The sequence below is a fragment of the Dipodomys spectabilis genome, unplaced genomic scaffold (genome assembly GCF_019054845.1).
Source record: "Dipodomys spectabilis isolate Male_0828 unplaced genomic scaffold, ASM1905484v1 ptg000138l, whole genome shotgun sequence".
NCBI classification, from domain to species: domain Eukaryota; kingdom Metazoa; phylum Chordata; class Mammalia; order Rodentia; family Heteromyidae; genus Dipodomys; species Dipodomys spectabilis.
Genome location: NW_024870815.1, coordinates 11,966,523 through 11,990,676, shown reverse-complemented (window position 1 = coordinate 11,990,676; position 24,154 = coordinate 11,966,523). Strand labels below are relative to the sequence as shown.

At 38.2% G+C, this 24,154-nt stretch overlaps 1 protein-coding gene across 1 annotated transcript in view; it reads left to right on the top strand.

Annotated features, from left to right (window-relative positions):
* The first annotated feature begins 19,184 nt into the window (after positions 1-19,184).
* Positions 19,185-24,154, top strand: part of Hcn1 (hyperpolarization activated cyclic nucleotide gated potassium channel 1) — a 285,847-nt gene continuing 280,877 nt past the window's right edge. Inside the window, 1 exon segment of the mRNA XM_042690598.1 lies at positions 19,185-19,606. Within this exon segment, the coding sequence (XP_042546532.1) occupies positions 19,185-19,606 (422 nt within the window).

The following is a 24,154-nucleotide window of genomic DNA, read 5'->3' as shown; positions in this document are numbered from 1 at the left end:
ATGGCATGTATATTCGTATTTTCCAATGACCTCACTAATAAACATTTGGAATGTTGGCATTCTTATGTCTGAGTTTGTCTCTACTGGATGCTTATGTTGTGGTTTATGAAACACACAGACAGTTGGGAAACCTTATCACACTGCTGAAGACCAAGTTGTTGTTAAAGAAGAAATTAAAAAAAATCTTGTCTCAAATAATCATGTGATTTCAAGTAAATAGACTAAATAGACTGATAATCTTGTTTTTGACGTGGAGTGATTGAGAAGACAAAACATGATAAAGTACAATGATTCAGATAATGAATATTGTTTTGGGTATTTTGCTATAAATTAGAGGATAAGGAATAAATGAGGAGAAGGATAATCTAATGGGAAAGGAAAATTAGAAGAATAGAAGAACAAAAGTTATAGAAATATTATTCTGACCTTCTACATGAAGGATCATTGAATGTTATCAATGACAAGTATGGAATTTGAAATTTTGAGTAACTCAACAGGATTACAAAAAATGTACCAGATGAATTACGTCAATTATGTAAGATTGTGCTTCAATGATCACTAAATTCACAATCTTACCATTTGATTAAACATCATAGTAGAAAATAACTGTAAATTCCTTAATTTGGGCAGGGAAGAAGAACATATTTCATAACTAGCAGGTTAGGAAAGGAAAAAATGGTTTTTAAAAGGAAAATATTTTACTGCTGGCATGTTATGTATGAATTTATATACTCTGATAATTTTAAAACTAAATGCTCTTGAAAGTATAAAAGAAGTAAGGGTTTGTTCCTAACTACAAACTTACATCAATACTGTCTTACTTTCTTTAGGATGGCTTACATATGCAAAATTCAAGCTTTGTGAAAACTAATAAATAAATACATGATTTAATTATAGATCCAGAATTGTCAAAAATATAAAAATAAAATTGATTTTTTTCCTTTTCGGAGTTATTTTTGAGCTAATTAAATTATTCATTAACTTGAACAACACAAGTCATTTTAAAATTTACAGACTTTTCTGTTAGTCATAAAGATGGCCCAGACTTGATTATGAATTTACTGTAATATATTTGAGTAGATGAGAATGTTCCCCACTTGGCAAAAATTTAGCACAGAATATCTTAAGTAGCAATGCTGGGAATGGAAGAAATAATTTAATATATCTGAATTTTGTTCTTTTGGGAAATGGCTCTCAGATATCTAGTACATGTAATCATAGTATCTTCTGATGTCTGTAATTGTTTGCCAGTCAACACAAAATTTCATATGTTAGTTTTCTTGAATAACTCAGAAACACTTGGATTCATGATGCACATAGCTTATTTAATATGAATGTATTTTTATACAATGTTTCCATTTACGAGGAGGTACTTGCCAGAAACGATTAGTAGAACAAATTATTGTTCTGTTTCATCTTTCATATGCAATTTCAGTCTATAGAACCTCTAATTGTCGTAAGTTTGAAACTTATTAAACATGTAGAGAATTAGTAAAATATCTTTTTGTCTTAAAAAGTTAACTCTTTACTAAATGCAAAAAAATGATTCCATATGTCAAGTAGATTTCTTGAGTGGAAGAAAGCTGTAGTGACAGTTTGATACATAGCTAATTCTGATTCCAAATGATCTAGCTCCGTGATCACTGCAGGAAATGCATAACATCCATAGCATTTTTAAATGAATAGGATATAAGAAATGGAAATGATTTACTTCCTGTAATGTAGTATTAATGTGCTTTAGCAACGTGAGACTATTTATTATAAAGTAGCTTAATTTCTAAACAATAGAAACTAATTATTTTAAGAGTATGAACTGAACTTGGAAAATTTTTCTTCTTCATGTGTGTCTCTTATTATTCTCCCTATGAATTAATGATAAAATTATTGGAAGTATTGGAAGGGTAATGGTAATAAATAAATGGTAATAAATAAAAATCATACTCAATCTGCATACAATACTTCAGAAATAAAAGAAGGGGAAAATAAGCATTATATTGGTAGCCACCTATAAACATTTGGTAGTCTTTCCAGAGTAATGCTTAAAACTTACGCATTTGAGGCCCCATTTGGATTCACTAGATTCATAATGTCATGATCTAATAGTAATGCCCAAAGACATGATAGAAGGAACAATAATTTTTATGTTTAGTTTTTTTGGTCATTCCTAGCTTAGAGCATTACTAGCATTTACATTTGCTGAAAATTCATGAGGCAACCAGCATTTGTTATTAATATTTCTAGTTTGTCCAAATAAAAATCAGGTAATAATTCAATTTTATGGTTGCTTGTTAATTAGTAATGATTATTACTCATGTCACCCAAAGATTATGATATCAATGATGTAGTAGCATAGAGAAATGGAAAAAATGAAGAATGTCGCAATAAAGGAAAATAATCTTTCTTACTTTTCCTTCTGAATATTTCTCCTTTTCTTTCCATTTTCACCTACCATTCTTATCATTTAAATTTTCTTCTGCTCCCTAAACAGCATTTTTAAAAATAGTCTGAGCTTTACAGTAGCTAAAATTGAATTAGTATATGCAGTATGTCCATTTCAAGTTTATTAGCAAGTACTCAGCAGGAACTACCCCTCACAAGTGCATTTCGGGTTGCTGGCAGCCACTAGTGCTTTGGATGCATGCCTGCCTTCCCTTTTCTTGGATAAACGATGCCACTTGAAAAGACAAATACCACTATAATTCCTGTTGAGTTAGGACACAAGTCTTCATCTAGCACACTATGATTTCATGAAAGCATAAATCAGTCTCACAAGATAATATCTGAGTCAGCTGTTCCTACTTTTATATTGAATCTAATTAAAAGCTTGAAACAAATGCTTGTCAAACATTCTGTCCCACTGCTGGTGTCAGGGGCGGGGGGAGCACATAAAAATACTGAAACAGTAAACCGAAAGATACAGCAATCGAAAGGGCAATAGGTAATTCTGTAAAAAGGAGAATTCGGTTATTTGACAAATGCATTTAACTAAAAGTAGCTTAAAAGATATTAAACATGTTGAATTCTGAAAAGCTCAAATTAGTAGTGTGAAAGGTTATAAGGTTAGGTGGTTTCTAACAAATCATAGATAAATCTAATATCACTGTCTTCTAATAGAGTTTATTGATTTTTTTACAGTTTGTAATAAATCTGAGTGTTTACAATGCCTCTATTTAATGAATTTTTATTTTTATTGTTTTTGTTAGTACACTGGGAATATGTGGTAAATGTTGTGACAAAAAGTATATAAATAGAAAATCGCTCTTCTTTAAAAAATAAAAGCTATTTTATTTAAAAAAGTATAATAAATTAGTTTAGAGATCTAGTGACTTTCAAAAATTGGAATGTGGGAAGAAAATATTTTCTGGCTTAACAATAGCATACCATACATCAGAAGCTATAATGAGCCAGGCACTGGTAGCTAAGACTTGTAATCCTAGCTACTCAGAAGGCTGAGATCTGAGAATCACAGTTCAAAGCCAGCCAGGGAAAGAAAGTCTGTGAGACTATTTCCAATAAACTACTCAGAAAAATTGGGAAGTGGTGCTGTGGGTGAAATGGTAGAGTGGTATCCACAAGAAAAAAAAAAATCTCAAGGACAGTGTCCAGGCCCTGAATACAAGCCCCAGAACCAGCACACACAAAAACAAAAGGAGAAGCAGAAGCAGAGAAGATATACTGCTATTTCTCCAGCTGAGAAACTACAACTGGGACTTGAGCTGGGTGGGAGTAGCGAACCTGGTTAGGCAAACATAGTCACTCACTGTTTTCTAAGCCCATTCCTCTACTACACTGGAAGAGGAAGAAGGTGAATTTGGGATGCTGCATATCAGGAATGGAGAGCCCTGAATTTTTTGTCTTAATAATGATCCAGATTCTGACTAGATAAAAAATGTAGTACTCTGATAAAAAATGATAATAATTGAATAAAATCTGAGCCTTAGAATTGTGTCTCCTGATCAGAAATGCTTATAATGTGAGTCAGCCTAGTGAGCTTCTTCTGCTTATGGCTAAGGAAATGTGGGACTAACAAATCATATAATCAAAATTCAAAATAGGGTCCTAAATTTTTTGTGCATTGATTTACTGGCTGACAGGTTCATTTTCAAAATTGTATTTTTTCTTTTTCTTAGAGTTCATTTCATAAAAGATTTTTATTTATATATATTTTTATTGTAAAAATACTATACAGAGGGTTATAGTTACATGGGTAAGATAATGAGTACATTATCTATCCTTCTTTGTTTTTCCCCAACTATCCCTTTCCTCCCTCCCCACCTCCCCTACTCCCCCCCAATTGTAAAGTTTGTTTTCAGCATGGTGTCTTTTTTATTATTAATAAGTTTTTTTTATTGTGAAAATATGGTACAGAGGGGTTACAATTACATGAAAAAGGTAATGGGTACATTTCTTATCAAGCATTGTTGCCTCCTCCTTTGTTTTTTTCTTACCATCCCTGCCTCCCCATTTCCACAACTACACTCCCTGCGCCAAAGTTGTAAAGTTCATTTTTCAACGTAGCATTTTGTGCATTTCATTGTTGCAATGGGTCCACCTGTATCCCTATTCAAACAATGTTTTCCCTTCCCCTTTTGAATAAATTAAATCAAATCTTCTTTACTATTTATGAATGTTAGAAAGGTTTCACGTGTTATTACTACACCATCTTCACTGCAATTTTGGCAGTTTTGTGCATCTTGTAGGTGCCAGCTTGCATGCCACTATGCCAACTGGCTGTTAGCAGCAGCAACATTGCCTATTTCTTCCACCTACCCTGGAGGATTACAATATTTAGATATTCTGTCCAGGCATATATTAGGAATCATGTTTTATCAGTGAGTGCCTTCATGCTACCTCGAAAGGGAGGCGATAGATGCATCATTCCTGGAAAGGCTTACAGAAGAACTGCAAGTTATTTCTGGTCACTAGGTAGATTTTCCCATGCACTACAGAAGAATTCAACTCACTTCACTGTGTGTATCACATACTATTAGATGAAGCTGTGATAGGGCTTCAAAATTTTTTTCAATACATTCTGATTTAATTGTTAAGTATATGCCATACTTTATATTGTTTTCTACCAGTCCTGGTGCTTAAACTCAGGGCCTGAGTGCAGTTCCTGAGCCTGTTTGTGCTCAAGGCTAGAACTCTATCACTTGAGCCACAGCAACCCTTCAGACTTAAGAGTATTTTCTGCCTGGGCAGGCTTTTAATTTTGATCCTTAGATCTTAGCCTTCTCTACCAGGCCGTATTTATTTTTAAAATTAAAATTTCAGGACAAATTCTGGGTAGAAGGGCACATTATTATGGTAAGTGTGAACTATTGAACAAGATTTGGGGTTTTTACTGAATATTTTTTATTTTCTTTACATGGCTGTACAAAGAAGTTGTCTTTCATGACAACATGAATACAGTGCATCTTAGTGATGACCTTTTAAGTGACAGTTGCAGATTTGGTGTGACTTAGAAGTCCTTGGAAAAAAGAAAAAGATAGCATTGCCTTATATTATAAAACAAACAGAAAACAAACATACTTACAGTCATTCCAGAATTGTTTATGGTAAGGATGTTGAAGCTTGACTTTATCAAAACCAAGATCATGCAACCTGTGTTCCTTTTCTACAATCAACTTCAACCAGTTGAGAATAAGTCATCTGAATCTCTGGGAATGGTGTTCCTTTACAGATGGTTATCAGGAAAAAAAAGATAAGGATTCAGTGAAGGACAATGTGGAGAAATAAAACCAAAGCCATTTGTGGTTGATCAGGAAAAAATAACCCATCAAGCTGGGCGCCGGTGGCTGACGCCTGTAATCCTAGCTACTCAGGAGTCTGAGATCTGAGGATCGAAGTTCAAAGCCAGCCAGGGCAGGAAACTCTGTGAGACTCTTGTCTTCAATAAACCACTAAAAAGCCAGAAATGGTAATGTGGCTCAAGCAGTAGAGTGCTCGCCTTGAGCTGCAGAGTGCAGGGATAGTGCCCAAGCCCAGAGTTCAAGCCCCACAACCGACAAAAAAAAAATAACCCTCAAAAAATCAACCTCCAAACTGCCTAATAAACTCCATAATTTAGAGTTCAAAGGGTATACAGAAATAATGAACTTGGGAACTCATTAACAGAATTATACTTAGCACTCAGACATGAGTCCTACACACTCTATTGTCTTAAATTGGTTTTTCTCTCATCACCCATGATTTATGTGTTGAAGTTAAATGAATTTGGAAGAGAAGTTTGGAGAGTATAGAGATGAAATATCATAGGACACTTTGAGGCACAAAGAACTTACTAGTCTCACCTGAATGCCATTCTTGCCACAATACATTAGAAAAATCACACCTGGTTTTTTTTCTTCTTAAGAAAAGACATTTAGGTCCATCCCTTGGCCCTCCTAAATTGAAGCAGAGAGATTTGTCTCACAACAGCTCTATCTCATTTCAAATTTCATAGAGGATGACTTAGATTAATGAAGTATGTCAGTAAGAAGACTCTTCTCAAAATAAAACCTGCAGGCTTTAATTTATGGCATGTGGAGAGCAGAAGTAAAACATTTTAAAGTCAGCATTCAACTTCACTACTTAAGTTAATAAACTAGGATTGGCTTGATATTGCTATAAGTTTTAAATGCACACACACATGTTAATAACCATGTGTTAATAACCATATAAAATGATATAATTCCTTGAAGAGCTTCACCTAGGGGAATCTTGTAGTGAAATAACTGCATGAAGTAGTTGTGCACACCTAGGTGGTAGAGGCTACAGCATAACCAGACTATACAAACATAAACATTTGCACATGTGTGTGTACCTTGTTGTTTATAAGGCTATGATGAATAGAACAAACAACATTGAATCAAGCACAGTGAAAAATGATGCAATTGAGAAACACAGTAAACATCAGATATATGAGGTTGTTAATAGTCTAGCAAGACATACCATTTTATGGCAAACTTTGCTTTAATAAGTAGAGTATATATAACATAATATATATATAAATATTTAAATTATATAATATATAAATGAGTAATTTCATTGTTTATCATCATTACACATCTTGAAGTATGAAATATGAAGCTTACCTTCATAAGGTAAGCACCAGTGCCACCATGAACACAAGTATTAACTTGTAATGCAGCATTATGAAGGCAGAATTTATTACTAGATGGTGGGAATTCTCAGTTCCGTTACCCATCTTATGGAACCAGAACTATGTCTGCCATCCATTTTGTGTATTGGAATATAGTAACTTGATGCCTGAATATACATGTGAATCAATGTGTAACACTGAAAGGTGTTAGGAAAATGGAGGAGAACGGGAAAGGAATAGGCCTGACTCGATCATCAACAGGCGTGGACTGTTTATTGAGGAACACTGTTTATTGAGGGGCACAGACCTTCCCGCGGGTTTGGAGGTTGGGCCGAAGAGTTGGGACAGGAGGTGGGTTTTTATAGGAGGTCCAAGCAAGGAGGCAGAAGTGAATGAAAAAGCCACTATGTCAAGGAAGGTGGAGGCCTTTTATTTGGGCCCACCATGGGATGTTTACTGCTGGGCTTACGTGGACTGCCCAGCATGCACATCAAACAAGTTTGCTCATACTTTGGATTTTTCCTGGTGTCAGTAAGCACCTGGGAAAATAGAGTGGGGGTCAATCTTTCAAAGGAGTTGTCTCTTCTGTCATAATTATCCAAATATTCTATTTTTCTTCTGGTTTACAAGGTTGGTAAAATGATGTTCTTTCCTTTTTTTCTGTTGCACACAGAGTAGACAGGTGGTGTCTACTCACAGGACCTGCACTACTGTGCACAGAATTCACTCTGTCTTATTGTAGTTATTGGAGCAATCCATGTTCACTATGACTGGCCTCTTTATTTGAGGAGTTTTCTTAAGAAGATTCTCTGGGCCGTAGATGTTATCAATTTAGTCATCCCACTTATTAATTAATTTACTAGACATAGTGTCCATAGTTTCTGAATTATTATTATTATTATTTTGTCTGTTGTAGGGCTTGAATTCAGGGCATGGGAGCTCTTTCCAAGCTTTTCTGATCAAGGCTAGTGCTCCACTACTTTGAGCCATAGCTCCACTTTGAGTTTTCTGCCGGTTAGGGATGAGTCTCATGGACTTTCCTGCTTGGGCTGGCTTTGAAATGAAATTCTCAGATCTCAGCTTTCTGAGTAGCTAAGGTTACTGATGTAAGCCACCAGAGCCCAGCTTTCTGAATTCTCTTTTCACAATTTTCTTTAAGTAGTTGTACAGAAGAGTCGCCATTTAACACAGCAGTTTATGAATCAAATGCATCCTGCTCAGTATTACTCCTTTCACCATTCTCACCAACCCTCCCAATGCATCCCTTCCCTTACTTTTCTTAATTTCATAGTGTATACATTGCATTCTTAAATCTGAATGCACTGGTTAAGACTGTAGCTTTCTCCAGCAATCTGTCAATCTGTATTTTTGACTCTGAACTAGATTTGGAGCGACTAGTTTCCTTATTTTCATGCCTTGTTAGTGAAGCAATGGGCCTGAATGAAGGGCCTGATACTAGTCTTCAGCCATCACCCAGGCTTCTGACAAAGAGATTTTCATTCACTCATTGAACACTTAAAGTTTCAAATTTAATCTACTTGTAAGTCTATTAACCTGTAATGATTAACTACTTTTTTTTCTGAAAAGTTGCATTTGAATAGGAATTGTGTAATTGGGGTTCCCCTTACCTTAGCTTTATTTAGTACTCATGTTAAGGATATTACCCTAGTATAACTTTTCCTTGTTCCAAGAAAAATACAAAAATTATCAAAAAATAATACTTGGGCTTATTTATTATCTTCTTTTAAGTCACAAAATTCATAATTATAATGACTCAGTAGTTTCATCAATATTGTTTGTCTAAGAATGACATGATCCTGCTCCTATAATATAATTCTTGTATTTAAAAGTTAAATGAATATCTGTCCTGGCATCTAGATAACATGATGCAAGATTCAACTATGTGAGAGAATTTTGGGCTTCCATCAATCTTTCTCCTGCCCTGGGTTTCCTCCGAGGTCCTCTAGGTAATAGGTCTCTATAATAACATCAAGAGTATGCTCAACAGCAACAGAATAAACTCTTATTATTATCATTAACTCTTGGGAAGGGATACATGGTGCCAAGCCATTCTGATGGGTCCAGAAACTAAACTTGAGTATGGCAGCCTGCCCCCAGGAAACAGACCAAAAAATCTGGGCCAAATTTATTAAGGAAAAATAACGAATGAAGATAGACAAAGACAATATGGGGAGGAAGTATTGGCTACTGGATGTTGGAACACCTGAATTAGCATCTCAAAGCCAAGATTGAAGCTCTTTCCCTTTGTTTGCTATGTGCCTTGGCTATAACTACTTAACTTCTTGACATCACTTTTCTCATTTCTAAAATAGAGATAATGAAATGTTTAAGATTAAGTACAAATGTCCACATTATAAATATTTAATATGGTTACTTTCATTGTAAATTATTTTCTCGTGTGGGTCCTGGGACTTGAACTCATGGCTTGCATATTTTTCTTGAGCTCTTTTGTTTGATGCTAATGCTCTACCACTTGAACCACAGCTCCATTTTGAACAACTTTGGTAGTTAGTTGTAGATAAGAATCTCATGGACTTTTCTGCCCAGGCTGGTTTCCAACCATAATCCTCAGATCTCGGCCTTCTGAGTAGTATGAGCTATCATTGCTCAGCGATTTAAAATTCTTCATCTATAAGATGCTATCAAAATGCTCTTTATTGGATGGGTTTGGAAGAGAGGGATGATAAGGTTGAATGGAGTGACACTGGCAAGATGGAGTGTATTCATAAACTGCTTTATTAAGTGGCAACTCCTTTGTAAACTACTTAAAGAGAATAAATAATAATAAAAGACACATTGTACTCAAAAATAAGTACAATTAAATAAATGAATAAAAGTAAAATGAAGGTAGAATAGAAACCCCTTGTGAATATAGAATAGAAAGATCCAATAAAAATGGCTTTAAACCTTTAGTAAGTTGTAAGAAAAAATATATAATATGTAATTATATATTAGATTTAGATGTACATACAACACACACATTTATGTACAAATACATGTACCCTTTATATACATATGCATATGAACATTCTGTGTTATCTTGAGAAAATGAAACACTTATAGGGAGATAAACCTTGAAATATAGGGTTCTGTTCATTACTAGACAAAAAGCAAAAAATAAAATTAACCCAGTTTTGACATCCTAATTGATTTAAATGCAAAAATACCATATTTTTTATTTAGAGTCACTTGCAATTTCATTTCCAGACTTCTCCTGAAATGTCTTGCTAAAGAGGTGGAGAAATTAGGCTCTCTGGGACAAACAATATCAATAGTTTCTTTGTTGGTGGCAGTTTCCACCCCCTCTCTGTGGGACAGGAGTCATGAGGTTGGCCTTGTAAGTGAAAGTTTAAAGAGAAATGAATGTTAAGAGGAAAATTAAAATGTATGAAGTCAGTGGTGGTAAATTTTTAACCCTTTTTCACTTGCTCATTTATTATTTTGTCTGTTAATCAGAATCTGAATAATTTTCAATGCCAATACTGACTATATTTGGAAATTCATTTGTATTTCTTCTAGCTAAAATAGATGACACAAAAATTCAGTTACAGAAGCACCAGGAAGTAACCAGAAAGACCATACTTTTAAAAAATCCATGTTAAAAATTGGTTTTGTTAATAAACTTTCCATCCTAGATGGTAAAATGGAAACAATATTTATCTTTAAAACTTATGGTGAGGTTTATGTGAGCTATTCCTGTAGTATGTAATTTTGTTTTATCTTTAGAATTTGCAAAAGCAATAGTTAATATTACTCATACCCTAGGGTGGAAGATATAGTCCAACAATTAGAATGTATTGTAATAATTGCTATAATACTGCTATTTTTGTTGATACATGTTTGGTGTTCTGAAAGCATAGAGAAGATTTTAGACCATGCTTAAGGATTTCTAAGAAGTTGCTTTCATCCACTTATGTCTGCTTTGCATTGTTGCCTTCATGTTGAACACTATAAGGAAGATTGAAGTTTTTTTTTTTATAATTTGGGTTAAGAAGAGGAAAAATTAAAAAATGTACAAGTTCATTTCCAAAATAATAAGCACATTTATGAAGATATAGTGCCCTGCATCTTGTATATACATTTTTCTAATTTGGGTCAGGGAAGTGAAATAACAAAATGCTGAAACGAGGATACAGGTTAACCTGTTGTAACAATGAGATGTACAAGACATTGCTGAAAATGAACTTTACAGTTTCAGCGGGTGGGGGAGAAGTTGGGAAGATGGGGAGCGAAGGAATGGTAGGGGAAAACAAAGGAGGGAGTAACAATGCTTGATAGGAAATGTACTCATTACCTTGCTCATGTAACTGTAACCTCTTTTTACAGTATCTTTACAATAAAAGATATATAGTAAAAAAATATAAATAGTAGGAAGGAATACAGAATACTTTTCATCTGCTCATGATACGATTACTTCTCCCCCCCAAAAAAACCCAGAATGCTACAGGATGGATTTTTTCATTCCTTTTTGTTCGATCCCAGAGCTACTGAACTTAAAGAATATGGATAGTTATAAAATTAAAATCATTCTGTTCTGTGAAATTAACAAAAAGGAATTATACTAGAAACAAATCTATTTATTATTACAAATATAAAAAACATTATCACTAGAAAATATTTAATAATTGTTCATAAAAGACTACAGAATTTTTACTAATTAAATAAAGTTTAATTAAATTGGTAATTACAGCAGGAAATGGATCAATAGAGAAATCAAGGTGTTCATCCACTAAAATCCTCAACATTATTTTTCTTAAAATAATTAAACAGTAAATTCAAGGAAGTAATACATAACATCATGGGAAAACATGATTAGGAGTGTTGTCTACACAACAGAAATTTCAAGGACTTCCAAGAGTACAGAAAGTAAAGGTCATACAACTTTCAGAAGAAAATAATTTAATAAACAAAATAAAGCCAACAAAAGGTTCTACTAGGAGAAGGCATTGGAAAGGCAGACCTTTTCCAGAATTGCTTCCAATCTGAAGAATTGGACCAGTAACAAATTTCAAAAAATGCATTTACTTAGAAGTTTGATTCAGATGAGTAGGAAGAATTGGTTATCTAGAAACCAATGAAGCATTAGGTGAAGATGTATTTGATTTGATTAAAAACTAAAAATTATATTTTGAAAAAATGAAAAAATAGACAAATGAAATGAATAGGCCCACTGAATTTTGTTTAAGACCAACCAAAAGCCAAAACAAAACCAAACTTTGGGAATTAGTGAAACAACAAAGCTACAGACACAGAGGAGAAATTGTTCTTTATATTTTTCAAAATAATACAGTTTGCAAATACACATACCTTCAAATTTTAAGTGGGTTGGAAAATGCTCTCATGAAATATAAATTAGCACTCTAAAATCAATAAGAAGAGATTGTAATAGTAATTCCAGAAAAAATCCAAATCACAGTCAATAGATACTACTAGATAATTATATTAATTCTACCTAAAATGTGTTTTTAATGTCTCTGGAATATGGATTGTAATAGATCGGAGAGGAAATATAATGAAGCTCTCAGATCCCTCACTTTAAGAAAAGGCACCATAACTAAAGCTAACCAAGAACAGAAAATATTGTTTGGAACAAAATGTCTTAATGCTGTAACCTCTTACTTGAAGGCCTGGGGAATTATATGACTCATGATGGGACAGACACATTTTTTAGTATAACTATCCAAATGACTTTAGGTACATTCCCCATCTATTACTACTACAACTACATAAAATTTAACTATACAAAAAAGGATGCTAATTGTATTTAGAACAGAATAAAAATGATTGTGGATTTTTAAAAAATGTAACTCTTTCATACATGGCTTCTTGTCATACTTTGGAGGAAATTCATTACTCTAAAAATCAATCATAATACATATGTTAGCATGAAATATATTGAAAATAAGCCCGTATAGATTATTATGATTTATTACGTAGTAAAATAAATAATAAAAAATTGCAAGAAACCCAGTGCAAAATGCATTCATTTTTATTAATGATTACAAAAGATATAATTAAAACTATAATAAGCCTATCTGTTTTTCTTCCTCATCTTAAAATTAAAATTCTTGCTATGTTTCTGCAAGTATATGAAATAGGTAAGTTGGTAGGTATATTGATTGGTAGGTATATTTATTGAGGGGGAGTTACTATCAAAAGTAAATATATCCATAAATTTGATTTAGTTATCTTTTTTCTTCTTATATTTCTCTCCTGGTTTATTATCTTATGTACATAGGTGTGAAGGGATATTAATTACATTACTTACCACAGCAAAATAGGTAAAAAACACAAATGGTCATAGTAAAGGTGATGTTGAATTTTATGGGTGAATATCATATATATTAATGTACAGTAAAAATCTATATATTCCAAATATACAGTTGCTGTTAACAAAAGTTGAGGGAAAATTTTCAATTGTATTTTATAATTTCACTCTAGGTAAAGGTTTTGTGAAAAAATATGAATTACTTACTGTTTTATAATCAAAACTGGACCAGCAGAGGAAGAATGAGATGTGGTCCCATAGCAGAGTGCATGCCCAGCAGGTCTGAGCCCTGGGTTTTATGCCTAACACAACACACACAAAAGAATAACAGGAATTTGTCAAACAATGTGCTTTATATATTTATGTGTATAACATACATAAACACCTATACTGTCTTGAAATTATTATTTTCTTTCTTTTTTATTTTGGTCCAGTTGTGGGGTCTGAACTCTGGATCTGAGCACTGTCCCTCAGCTCTTCAGCTCAAGGCTAGCGCCCTACCACTTGAGCCACAGCGCCACTTCCGGCTTTTTTCTTTTTGCTTATGTGGTGCTGAGGAATCGAACCCAGGACCTCAGGCATGCAAGGCAAGCGCTCTACCACTGAGTCAACTTCGAAGCCCCAACATTATTATTTTCTTTACACATTTTGAGTTAAAATTATTGTTTCAAATTGAAATAGTTTGATACTATCTGATGTTATATATTATTATGTTTTTATTAAATATTCTAGGATGAATCTCTGATACCTGGCTCCTTTATTATGGAATAATTGCCTTTTATTTACCTAAAACCCTTCTTACTTAAGACCTCAATCTATTAACAGCTTTTCATATTACACCTGCAAAAGCAAATTGTTTGGTAATAAAATTTATATACATGAAATATATATGTAACTATTTCATAAAGAGTATTAAACATGTAAATAGCTCTTTATATGTTAAAGATCATTTTTATATACCTTGAAATTTTCCTTTTGATATTTGTCTTTATGTACTTATATGTACATACACACATATATACATACATGTGGAACCTGTTTGTGCATATAAATATATATACATATGTATATATATATACATATTGTACATAGATGCTCTTATATAGTACATATATGTCTATACATAGATACATTTATACTTATATATATTGCTGTTTATGGTTTCTAATTTCTTTTGCTATCATGACTTGGAAGTACTTCCTAGCTTTTACGTTTACTAACATTTATGTACATTTTTATCTATCCTGGCTTTAATATTTGCATTGTAATACTAAATCATACTAAATTCACTTTGAGAAGCACCCATGTAGTACAATTCCTTGCTCAACAAATCCTTACTTTGTTAATTTGAAATAGCATCTTTAAGTTGTTGCTAATTGTTGAGTCTGTTCTGGTTTATGCTACTTCAGTCTGTTCTGTGTTCAGTACTATCTTATGTAACTCAAACACCTAGTTTAATTTTTAAATTATAATTTACTAAGATAGCCTATTAAGCCAAATGAAACTTTTTTTTCATGTTCAGGTTTGAAATCAGGGCCTCAAGCCTGCTTGAGCTATGCCTCCGAACACTTTTTTGCTTTGGTTTTGTTTCAGATAGCATCTCATGCTTTTTTCCCAACTGGCATCAGACCATGATTTTCCTACACAGGCATAGTTACATCATTGTAATTGTCTCAAATGAACCTAAAAAACTCATTTTGTCTTGTTTGTTGTACAAGGAAAAATAATACAAGGCATCCAATTTTCCTCTAAACTTACAATTCAATTTAGAATTACCACCTTTATAATAACAAATCTGTTCATTATGCATGAGCAGTATAATCTAACTTATTCAAATGTATCTGTTTGTTTACTTAAAACATTGATGTGTTTTAGACTACGTTTATTATTGTGTTGTTTTCACTGTTAGCTGTGATTGTGAAGGAATCATTATGACATCCTTATAGTTGCTGCTGATGTTTATGGAAATAGTAACAGGTGTACAAAGCAAATAACAAAACTTTCCAAATTCTATTACTTGTGATGATGGTGTTTCTTTAGGGAAAGGGGGAAGATGATATTATCAATTTAACATATCAGGTATTACAAAAATGCTGGATCTAAGTATCTTATTCTGATTTGGATAGGCCTAGTGTTTCAGAATTAGCCTTATGTTAGCAGTTACTTTCCAAATCATGAAATTTGCCTGTTCACAAGATGCATAGATGGGCTCTGAGGCTACATTTTTCAAGCTATTTTTCACTGTTCTTTACCATTACTTCTTTAATGAAGACAGATCTCCTAACTTTATGTCTTTACATATGAAATATGTGTTTCAACATACTCCTCTATCCTAAGAGGAAAGCTGAACCATTTTATCCCTTAAACCTCTAAGTTCCACTGGGAGTTTTTCAATAAGCTGTCAAATTTCAAGTCACCCATCTATCTTTTTTGTCTCATTTCACATGTGCTTGCATCTGCTGCATGGAGATTTTATTTTAGATTCATATTAATCTTCTGCTGCTGTCTGCAATTTGATCTTAAGCAGAGTATTAAAGGAGACAGGGAACATTTTAGAAGATGTACAATTCTTGTGTATGCTAAATAGCAGTCACAGTCATTACACTTCTTGATGAGACATTCTCTTGAAATAAATTCATAATTGATATTTGCTTCCAACTTCTTAGAAACCAGATTCCTTTAAAATACAAGGCATTTTGACATGGAAATCTAATTAATACATCAAACATGGTGGTAGTCTTGTTTCTAGGATGATGTTGAAGGAAACATCCTCACTTAGTTCAGTAGACTTTAGTCTAAGGCAGTTTACTGATGAAAAGACATAGAAATATGCTCATTGTCTATGATCTTTTCATTCTTTATTTGCCCATCATCGCTTTCATTGTTTAATTACCCTAATTTTCAGCAAGTTTCCCTTTCTTAGGGAAGCTGTTCATGAAACTCCACATACTAACCAGTCAGGAACATGAAGTGATGAACTTGACTTTTTATATGGCTGACAACATTTAATCAACAAATGGATACAATACATACATTTTTAGATTTTTTTTTTTTTTGTCAGTCGTGAGTCTTGAACTCTGGGCCTGGGCACTGTCCCTCAGCTCTTCAGCTCAAGGTGAGCACTCTACCACTTGAGCTACAGCGCCACTTCCGGGTTTCTGGTGGTTTATTGGAGATAGGAGTCTCAAGGTCTTTCCTGCCTGGGCTGGCTTTGAACCGCGATCCTCAGATCTCAGCCTCCTGAGTAGCTAGGATTACAGGCATGAGCCACCAGCGCCCGGCTACATTTTTAGATTTTAAAAATAATGTAGTTTTGAGTTTTCTAATGAAGAAAATATGCCCTTAAAAGCTATACTTAGAACAATTAATGAATTGTGGTCCTTTGAAGACATTTCTTAGTTTTATTTTGCAATCCTGTTTTTCAGTACTCTTAGCATATTTGGTACAGACACTGAAACACAGTGAAATGGAATAAAATAACTACCTGGTCATGATCATGGTTAAGCTTGAAGAACAAAATGAATTGGTTTGAAAGGAAGGAAGAAAGACAGAAAGAAACTTAATCTTAGCATAACATTTTTACACCGTATAGCTTTGCATTATTTTAAAATTTGAGAGTTATGTTAAAATATACATTTCACACTCATGACTGAAAACAGAGGGGTTGGGGAAGCTTGTAGAGTGGAAGAGAGGTAGAGAAATCTTTTCCTATTTGGGGTTTTTGGAGGCAGAAGTGTGCTTTAGGCAATGCTTGTTGATATTCATTCCTGTGTTCTCTTTCTGCTGTTGGCATCCTCACCTGACCTCTTGAATTTCCAAGGTCTCTATACCTTTGGAGATCAGAGCTCTTTCTGATGCATAGGCTCCCAGTTTCTTTCCCTTCATGTTTTGTCATCTAGACTTTATCTTGGGCTTCTAGATTTCGATTAGCTGCTGAGAACAGATGATGTTTAACTCAGGACATAGCCCACTTCGAAAGGAGCTGTAACTTCAGGCTATGGTAACCAGTGAGGTAAAGGAAGTCTTGGTTTAACAGACTTGTTTCTGCTTCTCTCTGCCCTGTTCTCAGCCGCTCTCAATCCCCTCATGGACACATCCATTCGGTTCTCTGGCTGCCTTCCCCTTTGCCTGATTTATTACTATCTTTAGAATATCTTGATTGCCATGTTTCAGGTTGCTGACCATTCCCACCCTGAACTGCCTGTCCCCCCTACCCAGAAAGCATGCCTACAGCTGTCAGGAAAGCAGAGGACTGGGGCCTTGGCCGGGGCAGGATTTCCCTGGGTGGCGAGGCCATGCTTGTATCTGAAACAGATGTGTTGGGACATTGATGAGACTTGGAGCTCTTCAGACTCCTGAGCTGCCCTGCTGTGTGACTGGTGAGGCTGGCAGCACATTCTGCTTCTTTCAGCTAATCCACTGGGTTCGGGAGGTGCCGATGGAGGAAGGGGAAGCTGAAACTGCTCTCCTCAGCAGCAGTGGCCTGTTGTAAGATCTCCTGGAGAGGACGCCTCTCCCAAATGATGATTGCATTCCTCTCCACTTCCTATCATGTGTCAATGAAGGCTGACCAGCACACCTGCCACTTTGTCGGTTTAATTGATTATATAACTAATCTGGAAAAAGATAGGTCAGTTCAGGGGGAAGCCTTCTCATCTCCCCCCCATCCCCACCTGCTGACATGAGTGTTGATGTGAGCGGCCCGTTGGCAAGATTGAAATCCGCTCCTCCGCTTAAGGAGGAGAATAAACAAGGATAATGGAAGGAGGTCAGCAGCCTGTCCCTAGGTGCTGAGCCTTAATCTGAAAAGCCCCAAGGAGCAGCTGATTACCCAGGGTTACAAAGATCTAGTTGCTCTCACCCTGCCTATTTCTTTTCAGCACGCTCAGCGTGCGTGTCTTCTCTCTCTCCTTACACATACGCGCACACGCGCACGCACACACGCAGAGCTATTCCTAACACTTGTGTTTTCCACTGTCAAGCGTTGCTTTCTCGCGTTCAGATGGTGTTCAGCATGGAGGGTGAGCCTGTCCCCCTTTTCTCCATCTGTGACATTCAAACAGGCGTCCAGACGACGTCTCCGCGGGTTGGAGGGTGTCTGAAGGCAACTCGCTGGCTCGCTTAGGCTCATCCCTCTCTCCGTGTCTCTCTTTCACTCCCCTCCTCCCTCCTTCCCTCCCTCCCTCCTTCTCTCGTCCCTCTCTTCCCCTCCCCCCACCCCCGTTTCTGCACACAGGTGCCGAGCGAGTGTCTCACCACGCGTATAAATAAGCGTGCCCAAGGCCCCCCCCCCCCCCGGGTTCAATGTCAGTCTGGGCCGAAGTGGAGCAAGTGTCAGAAGAGCGCGTGCGGCACGCGGGCGGGGACGCGCCGTCTTCGGCCGGCAGAGGGCAGCCGCGGGGCGGCGCTGGCGGCGCGGGCTGCGCGGGGCTGCGCTGAGCCTCGCCTCGCCTCGCCTCGCCTCGCCTCTCCGCCTCGCCTCGCCGCGCCGCGCCCCGCTCCGGCAGCCTCAGCCTCTCAGCCTCAGCGCCAGGCGCGGCGGAGCCCAGAGCACAGCCTCTCCGGGCAGCGGCGGCGGCGGGAGCCAGACGCGCGGCCGAGCAGCGGCGCGGGCGGGCGGGAAGCCACAGCAGCAGCAGCCGCCGCCGCCGCCGCTGCTGCCGCCGCTGCCGGGGCCGCCGCGACGGGCACCCGGGCTCGCGGGCAGCCGGCTCGGGCTCCCCCGATCCCCTCGGCTCCGTGTGGTTCCCGGCGCCGGGCGGCCGGCGAGTCTGGAGCCCGCGCCGTCGCCGCCGGCCGCGTCCTCCGGGCATGGAAGGAGGCGGCAAACCCAACTCGTCGTCCAACAGCCGGGACGATGGGCACAGCGTCTTCCCCGCCAAGGCGCCCGCGACGGGCTCGGGGCCGGCGGCGGCGGCGGCGGCCGAGCAGCCGCGCCGGGGGACCCCGCCGGGGAGCGGCGGCGGCGGCGCGGGCGCCAAGGAGCACGCCAACTCGGTGTGCTTCAAGGTGGACGGCGGCGCGGGCGCCGAGGAGCCGGCGGGCAGCCTCGAGGACGCCGACGGGCCCCGGCGGCAGTACGGCTTCATGCAGCGCCAGTTCACCTCCATGCTGCAGCCCGGCGTCAACAAATTCTCCCTCCGCATGTTCGGGAGCCAGAAGGCGGTGGAGAAGGAGCAGGAAAGGGTTAAAACTGCAGGCTTCTGGATCATCCACCCGTACAGCGACTTCAGGTGAGCCGGGCCGCGCCCTCGAGCCCCGGGGGTGGTGGGCGCGGGGGGGGGGGGAGGCGTCCCCTGGCTTCGCCTGAGAACTTTGGGGGAACGATTGGGGAAGGGTGACCCCCCCGCCGCCGCCCTCCCCGAGGAGAGGGCGCTAAGTTGTATCCTGGAAACTTTTACTCGGCGTGAGAGGCCGGGAGAGGGCAGACACACCGTCCCAAGCGGCGCTGCTCCCCTCCTCGAGGGGGTGGGGGGCGGTGGAGGAGACGCTTCTGGGGGTCCCGAGGCGGCGGGCTAAGTGGGGGGCTCACAGGGACCCCCCCAGGTCCCGCCACCCCGAGGGGAGCGTCCATCTGTGGTTCTCAGGCTTTGGGCACCTGCCACAGGGCCCCGCCGCCCTTCCCTTCGTGGCTGGCGGGCGGAGGAGGGCTCCTCCGGCGCTGGGGTCCCGTGGCTGGTGGTCCGGCTGGTGGTCTGGGTGGAGAGCCTGCGCTGCCTGGCTGCCTGGCTGGCCAAGAGCATGACAGGAAGCCCCGAGTTCCCGAACCAGGGACGGGGAGGGAACGGGGGCGGGGGGGGGGCGTTCTTCCGAGTCCCTTCCCGAACGACAGGCGGCGGCGCCGGCGCTTGACCTTGACTACAAGGCTCCCGCGGGGCTCCGGATCTGTAGATCCGTAGGTGCGCCTCCACGCCTGGCTTGGCGGCTGCTGCCAGAACTCCAGCCTCGCCGATCCAGACGTCAGGACGTTCCCCGGTGGGATGTGGAGCGCTCAGTCCGTGCTCAGCCCGGTTCGGAGCCTAGGCAGAGATGGTCGAAGGAAGGTCGCAAAGCCGATCCTCTTAGTCGTTGTGTCGGCTCTCAGTGCTGCGGCACCGGGCCCCTCGTTCACAATCCCCAGCTACTGACTCGGGGGAATGTATTTGATCATTTGATTATTTATTGTATCGCGAGCTGAACTTGTTCCCCAAAGCGAAAGGTTCACCTGAAGGAGTGGCTGTGCGCCCCCAGCGCACGAGCAGACTCCTATACTGCCGCCGACACGTACAGCAGCCGAGAGCAGTCTTACTTTGAGCTGTGCTTCCAAACCAAGAGCGATTGCCTTCGCGGTCGGCCTTGGGAGGAACTGTCCAGTGTTCTGAACGTTCTTAGTGTGGGAAACCTGTAGTCCTGTCCGGCAACCCTCCGGAGGCCCTCCCTTCGGGCTTTCTCAGGTAGTTGTGGTCAGTAGCCCCTTATGATTTACTCATAGACGGATATTAGGAAGGATTCAATATTAAGACACCTCTTCGCACACACAGGGAAGTCTAACGGAAGACTTAGAAAAGCTGAGTCTGATCGAAAGAGAGTGCATGCTAGAAGAACCTACTAAATGATCAAGCATGCTTCCTTCACTAGGAAGATGCTCAGGCCAACTTACAAATGGCCTTTCTCTAAGGCAAATTCGATTGTTAAGCTCTTTAAAAATTTAAAGGTTGCAATCAAGTGTAGAAGAATACCATCCTTTGTTCAGTCCCTCATGAGGTATGGCGCAACTCCTATTATGGATTTTCATTGATTTTTATTTTTGAAAAGAAAACAATTTCATGATGAAAGTGTTCAGTCTTAATCACCAAATGAGATTGATATGTACAGAAATATATGGCACTCAAGAGTGATATGCAAATAAAATACTTAATTTTACACTCATGTAAATGATTGACGTCAATGCTTTTATTTCTTGAACCATGTTTAAAGAGGGCACTTTTCAAAGTAATGGCCTATATCTAAAAATTAAATGTTTCCGCACATCCTGGATAAAAATACAGGACCGTCTTCCAGAAATCAGAATACAGTGTTGTAATTATAGCGGCTTTTCTAAAATAACCAACTAAAGAAGTTATCATGTACTTATTTGCTTTCAGAAGATATTTCTATCTTAATATTTCATAAATATGTGATTTCTGTTTTGACATAAGGTTTTTTCCCAGATCTATATGATAATGTAGTATAAAATAGATAATGTAGTATAAAATAAAGCAAAACTAAGACAAAAGCCTAACAGTACATTTTCCCCCCTAGAGGTTAGTCAGTGTGTGTGCAATCTTAAACAAATACTAGAGTTGCATAGAATGATGATCAACTCAGCTCTCTCTAGAAAATACTTTAAGGGACATACTTTACTACCATTTCTAAAATGCTAAATTTAAGTTTGCCAGTCATTTAACAGACATAGCAGGGGGGTAGATGCACCGACTCCTTGACACTTTCATGAGCCTTTGCCTGAAAGATTTTTTTTTTCTGTGTTTGTTGCTCACACCTACACTGGTGAGTTCTGGACAACCCTTTTCTCCAGGACTTGTGGTTAATGTTCTAGTTTCTCTTTTCAAAATATTTCTAAGGCTCGTTCCTTTCTATTTCCCTCTAGGGGCAGGGCTAGTCTTCTACTGAGTGTCCCTACATGCTAGCTAGGGCTTCTTTTACCAGCCAGAGCCAAACAGTGCTATTCTGTGTCTGGCAGGTACTTTTCTCCTAACTGGTGTAAGTAGGGCAGAAGCACTGCATTTCCCTTCCTTCTTAGGAGAAGATGATGTTTAAAACCTTCGGGGATTTAAGAACACTTCAGTAATATTGCTATTATGTGAAATAATTAGGTGGAAAGGAGAGAACTTAGTAAAAAGAATGTCTATGTTTATAATATCATATGCTATTTTCTAGTCCATGGAAAATATAAATAGTATTTTAAAAAATTGCAGAAGTCTATGGTTCTTGAAGGCTAGGCCTCAGTCATATTGGATTTCATGTGAATACTACACATTTATTTTCAAGGTTAAGTATGAATATTTTGAGGTTACTAGTAGTGATTATATATTAATTAGTCAAAATTTACTTTTCTTTCATTTAATCAAGACATTACATGGCTAAATACTGGGCTTTTTACAGCCAATTCAGGGTTACAATTATTTAAATGGATTGGAAGAATATTTAGAGTTCTTTTGTGAGTGGAATCTGTGTACATCTGTGTGTATGTGCAAACACGCATGCATGCCTGCATATGTACATTTGTGTGTGTGTGTGTGTGTGTGTGTGTGTGTGTGTGTGTGTGTAATGCTGGGGATCCTTGAATCCGGTACCTTATGCATGCTAGGGTAGTGTTCTCCAACTAAGCTACCTCCTCTGCCCCATGTATGATGTTTACTGTGCGAGTAATTTACCTTGGAAAAAGTTATCATTCAGGATGTTGTCCATTTTAGGATTTGATATTCTTTTGTTGGATCATGCTTACACCGGGGCTCTTAAAGAATAATGCAACTATCTTCTCTAGATGCTAGATGACACCTTACCCTATGGGGACATGGGTTTTGTATCTTGATTTTTTATTTCCTCCAGTTCACTTCATCATTTTTGTGACTGTGTGAAAAGCTCACAAGTACTGAAGGACTCTGGGGATTAGTGAAGGGAGTCACTTCCTGAAGATTTTGCCATTCCTGCCTTTCATCTCTGCCTGGGATTGCATCCAATTGTACTGAGTCAGAGGTCATTCCTGTGCTCACTTGGGAGAGGAGGCTTTGCTTATAATGTATAGTTTGTCATAGAGAGATCATTTGTTTCCAGGAGCCTCTCACAAGGAAACAGTTCAACCTTCTGGGGTTTACGGTCTAATTAGCCAAGTGTTATATTGTCTTTTGGATGAATTTTGTACTCTCCCAACAGTGCATCTTTTGTGGTCCACATTAACACAGCCAAAATAAACCATAAGGATTCGTTTTCTTTTCTATGTTAAGTGAGTCTTTTTATATCTTAACATTTAATTAAGGTTTTTCTTATTGGCACCAGCAAATGGTAAACCCAATTAAAGTGAAACTGTCTGAAAGATTTGAAGGTATATTCAGTTACCTTTTCTTGCTATATGTAAGTTACAAAATGGAAGTTTAGCAAATGAATCACTATTTAATTGCTTTTGACCACAAGTTTTTTTTTTTTTTTCTTGAGTAAATTTCCCATTTAGCTTACTTTTGAAGAGTTGTTATAAATTGAGATCCTGTGGTCTCATGGTATCAGTTGTTTGGATATATGAACATGTAACTGTGCATTTGTTGATTAATGAAAGAAATTTAAGGCATTGGATAAGTACATTACTAGTTATATCATAGGGTCAATTAAATACGTTGAATTCAATATGATCTGCTTGATTAACAAAACCACAAAGCAGAGTAGCATGAGCAATAAACCCATTTAGATAGTATCTGAAATTCTAACATTATTTCATTCAATGAACCTCAGCCCCAATGTGCACATGCAGACAACAAAAGACACTTGATGATATTTCCAGGTGACCATCTAACAAGATGGTTCTGTTATTTTTGCATTTCACAGATAACATGCTTTTGTTGCTTGCAGGTAGATTTTTAAGGTGGAGATACTTAGGACACTTAGGATGAAGACTTTCAAATAGTCTCTTATAAGTACTGTAAAAATTATAGGAGATTATTAGCTGCATGAGTAATACTGGATATTTTCAGGGTCTGTGATAAATGTTTGTTTTTAGCATTGTATGTGAAGAATGGCAAACTATGAATTTG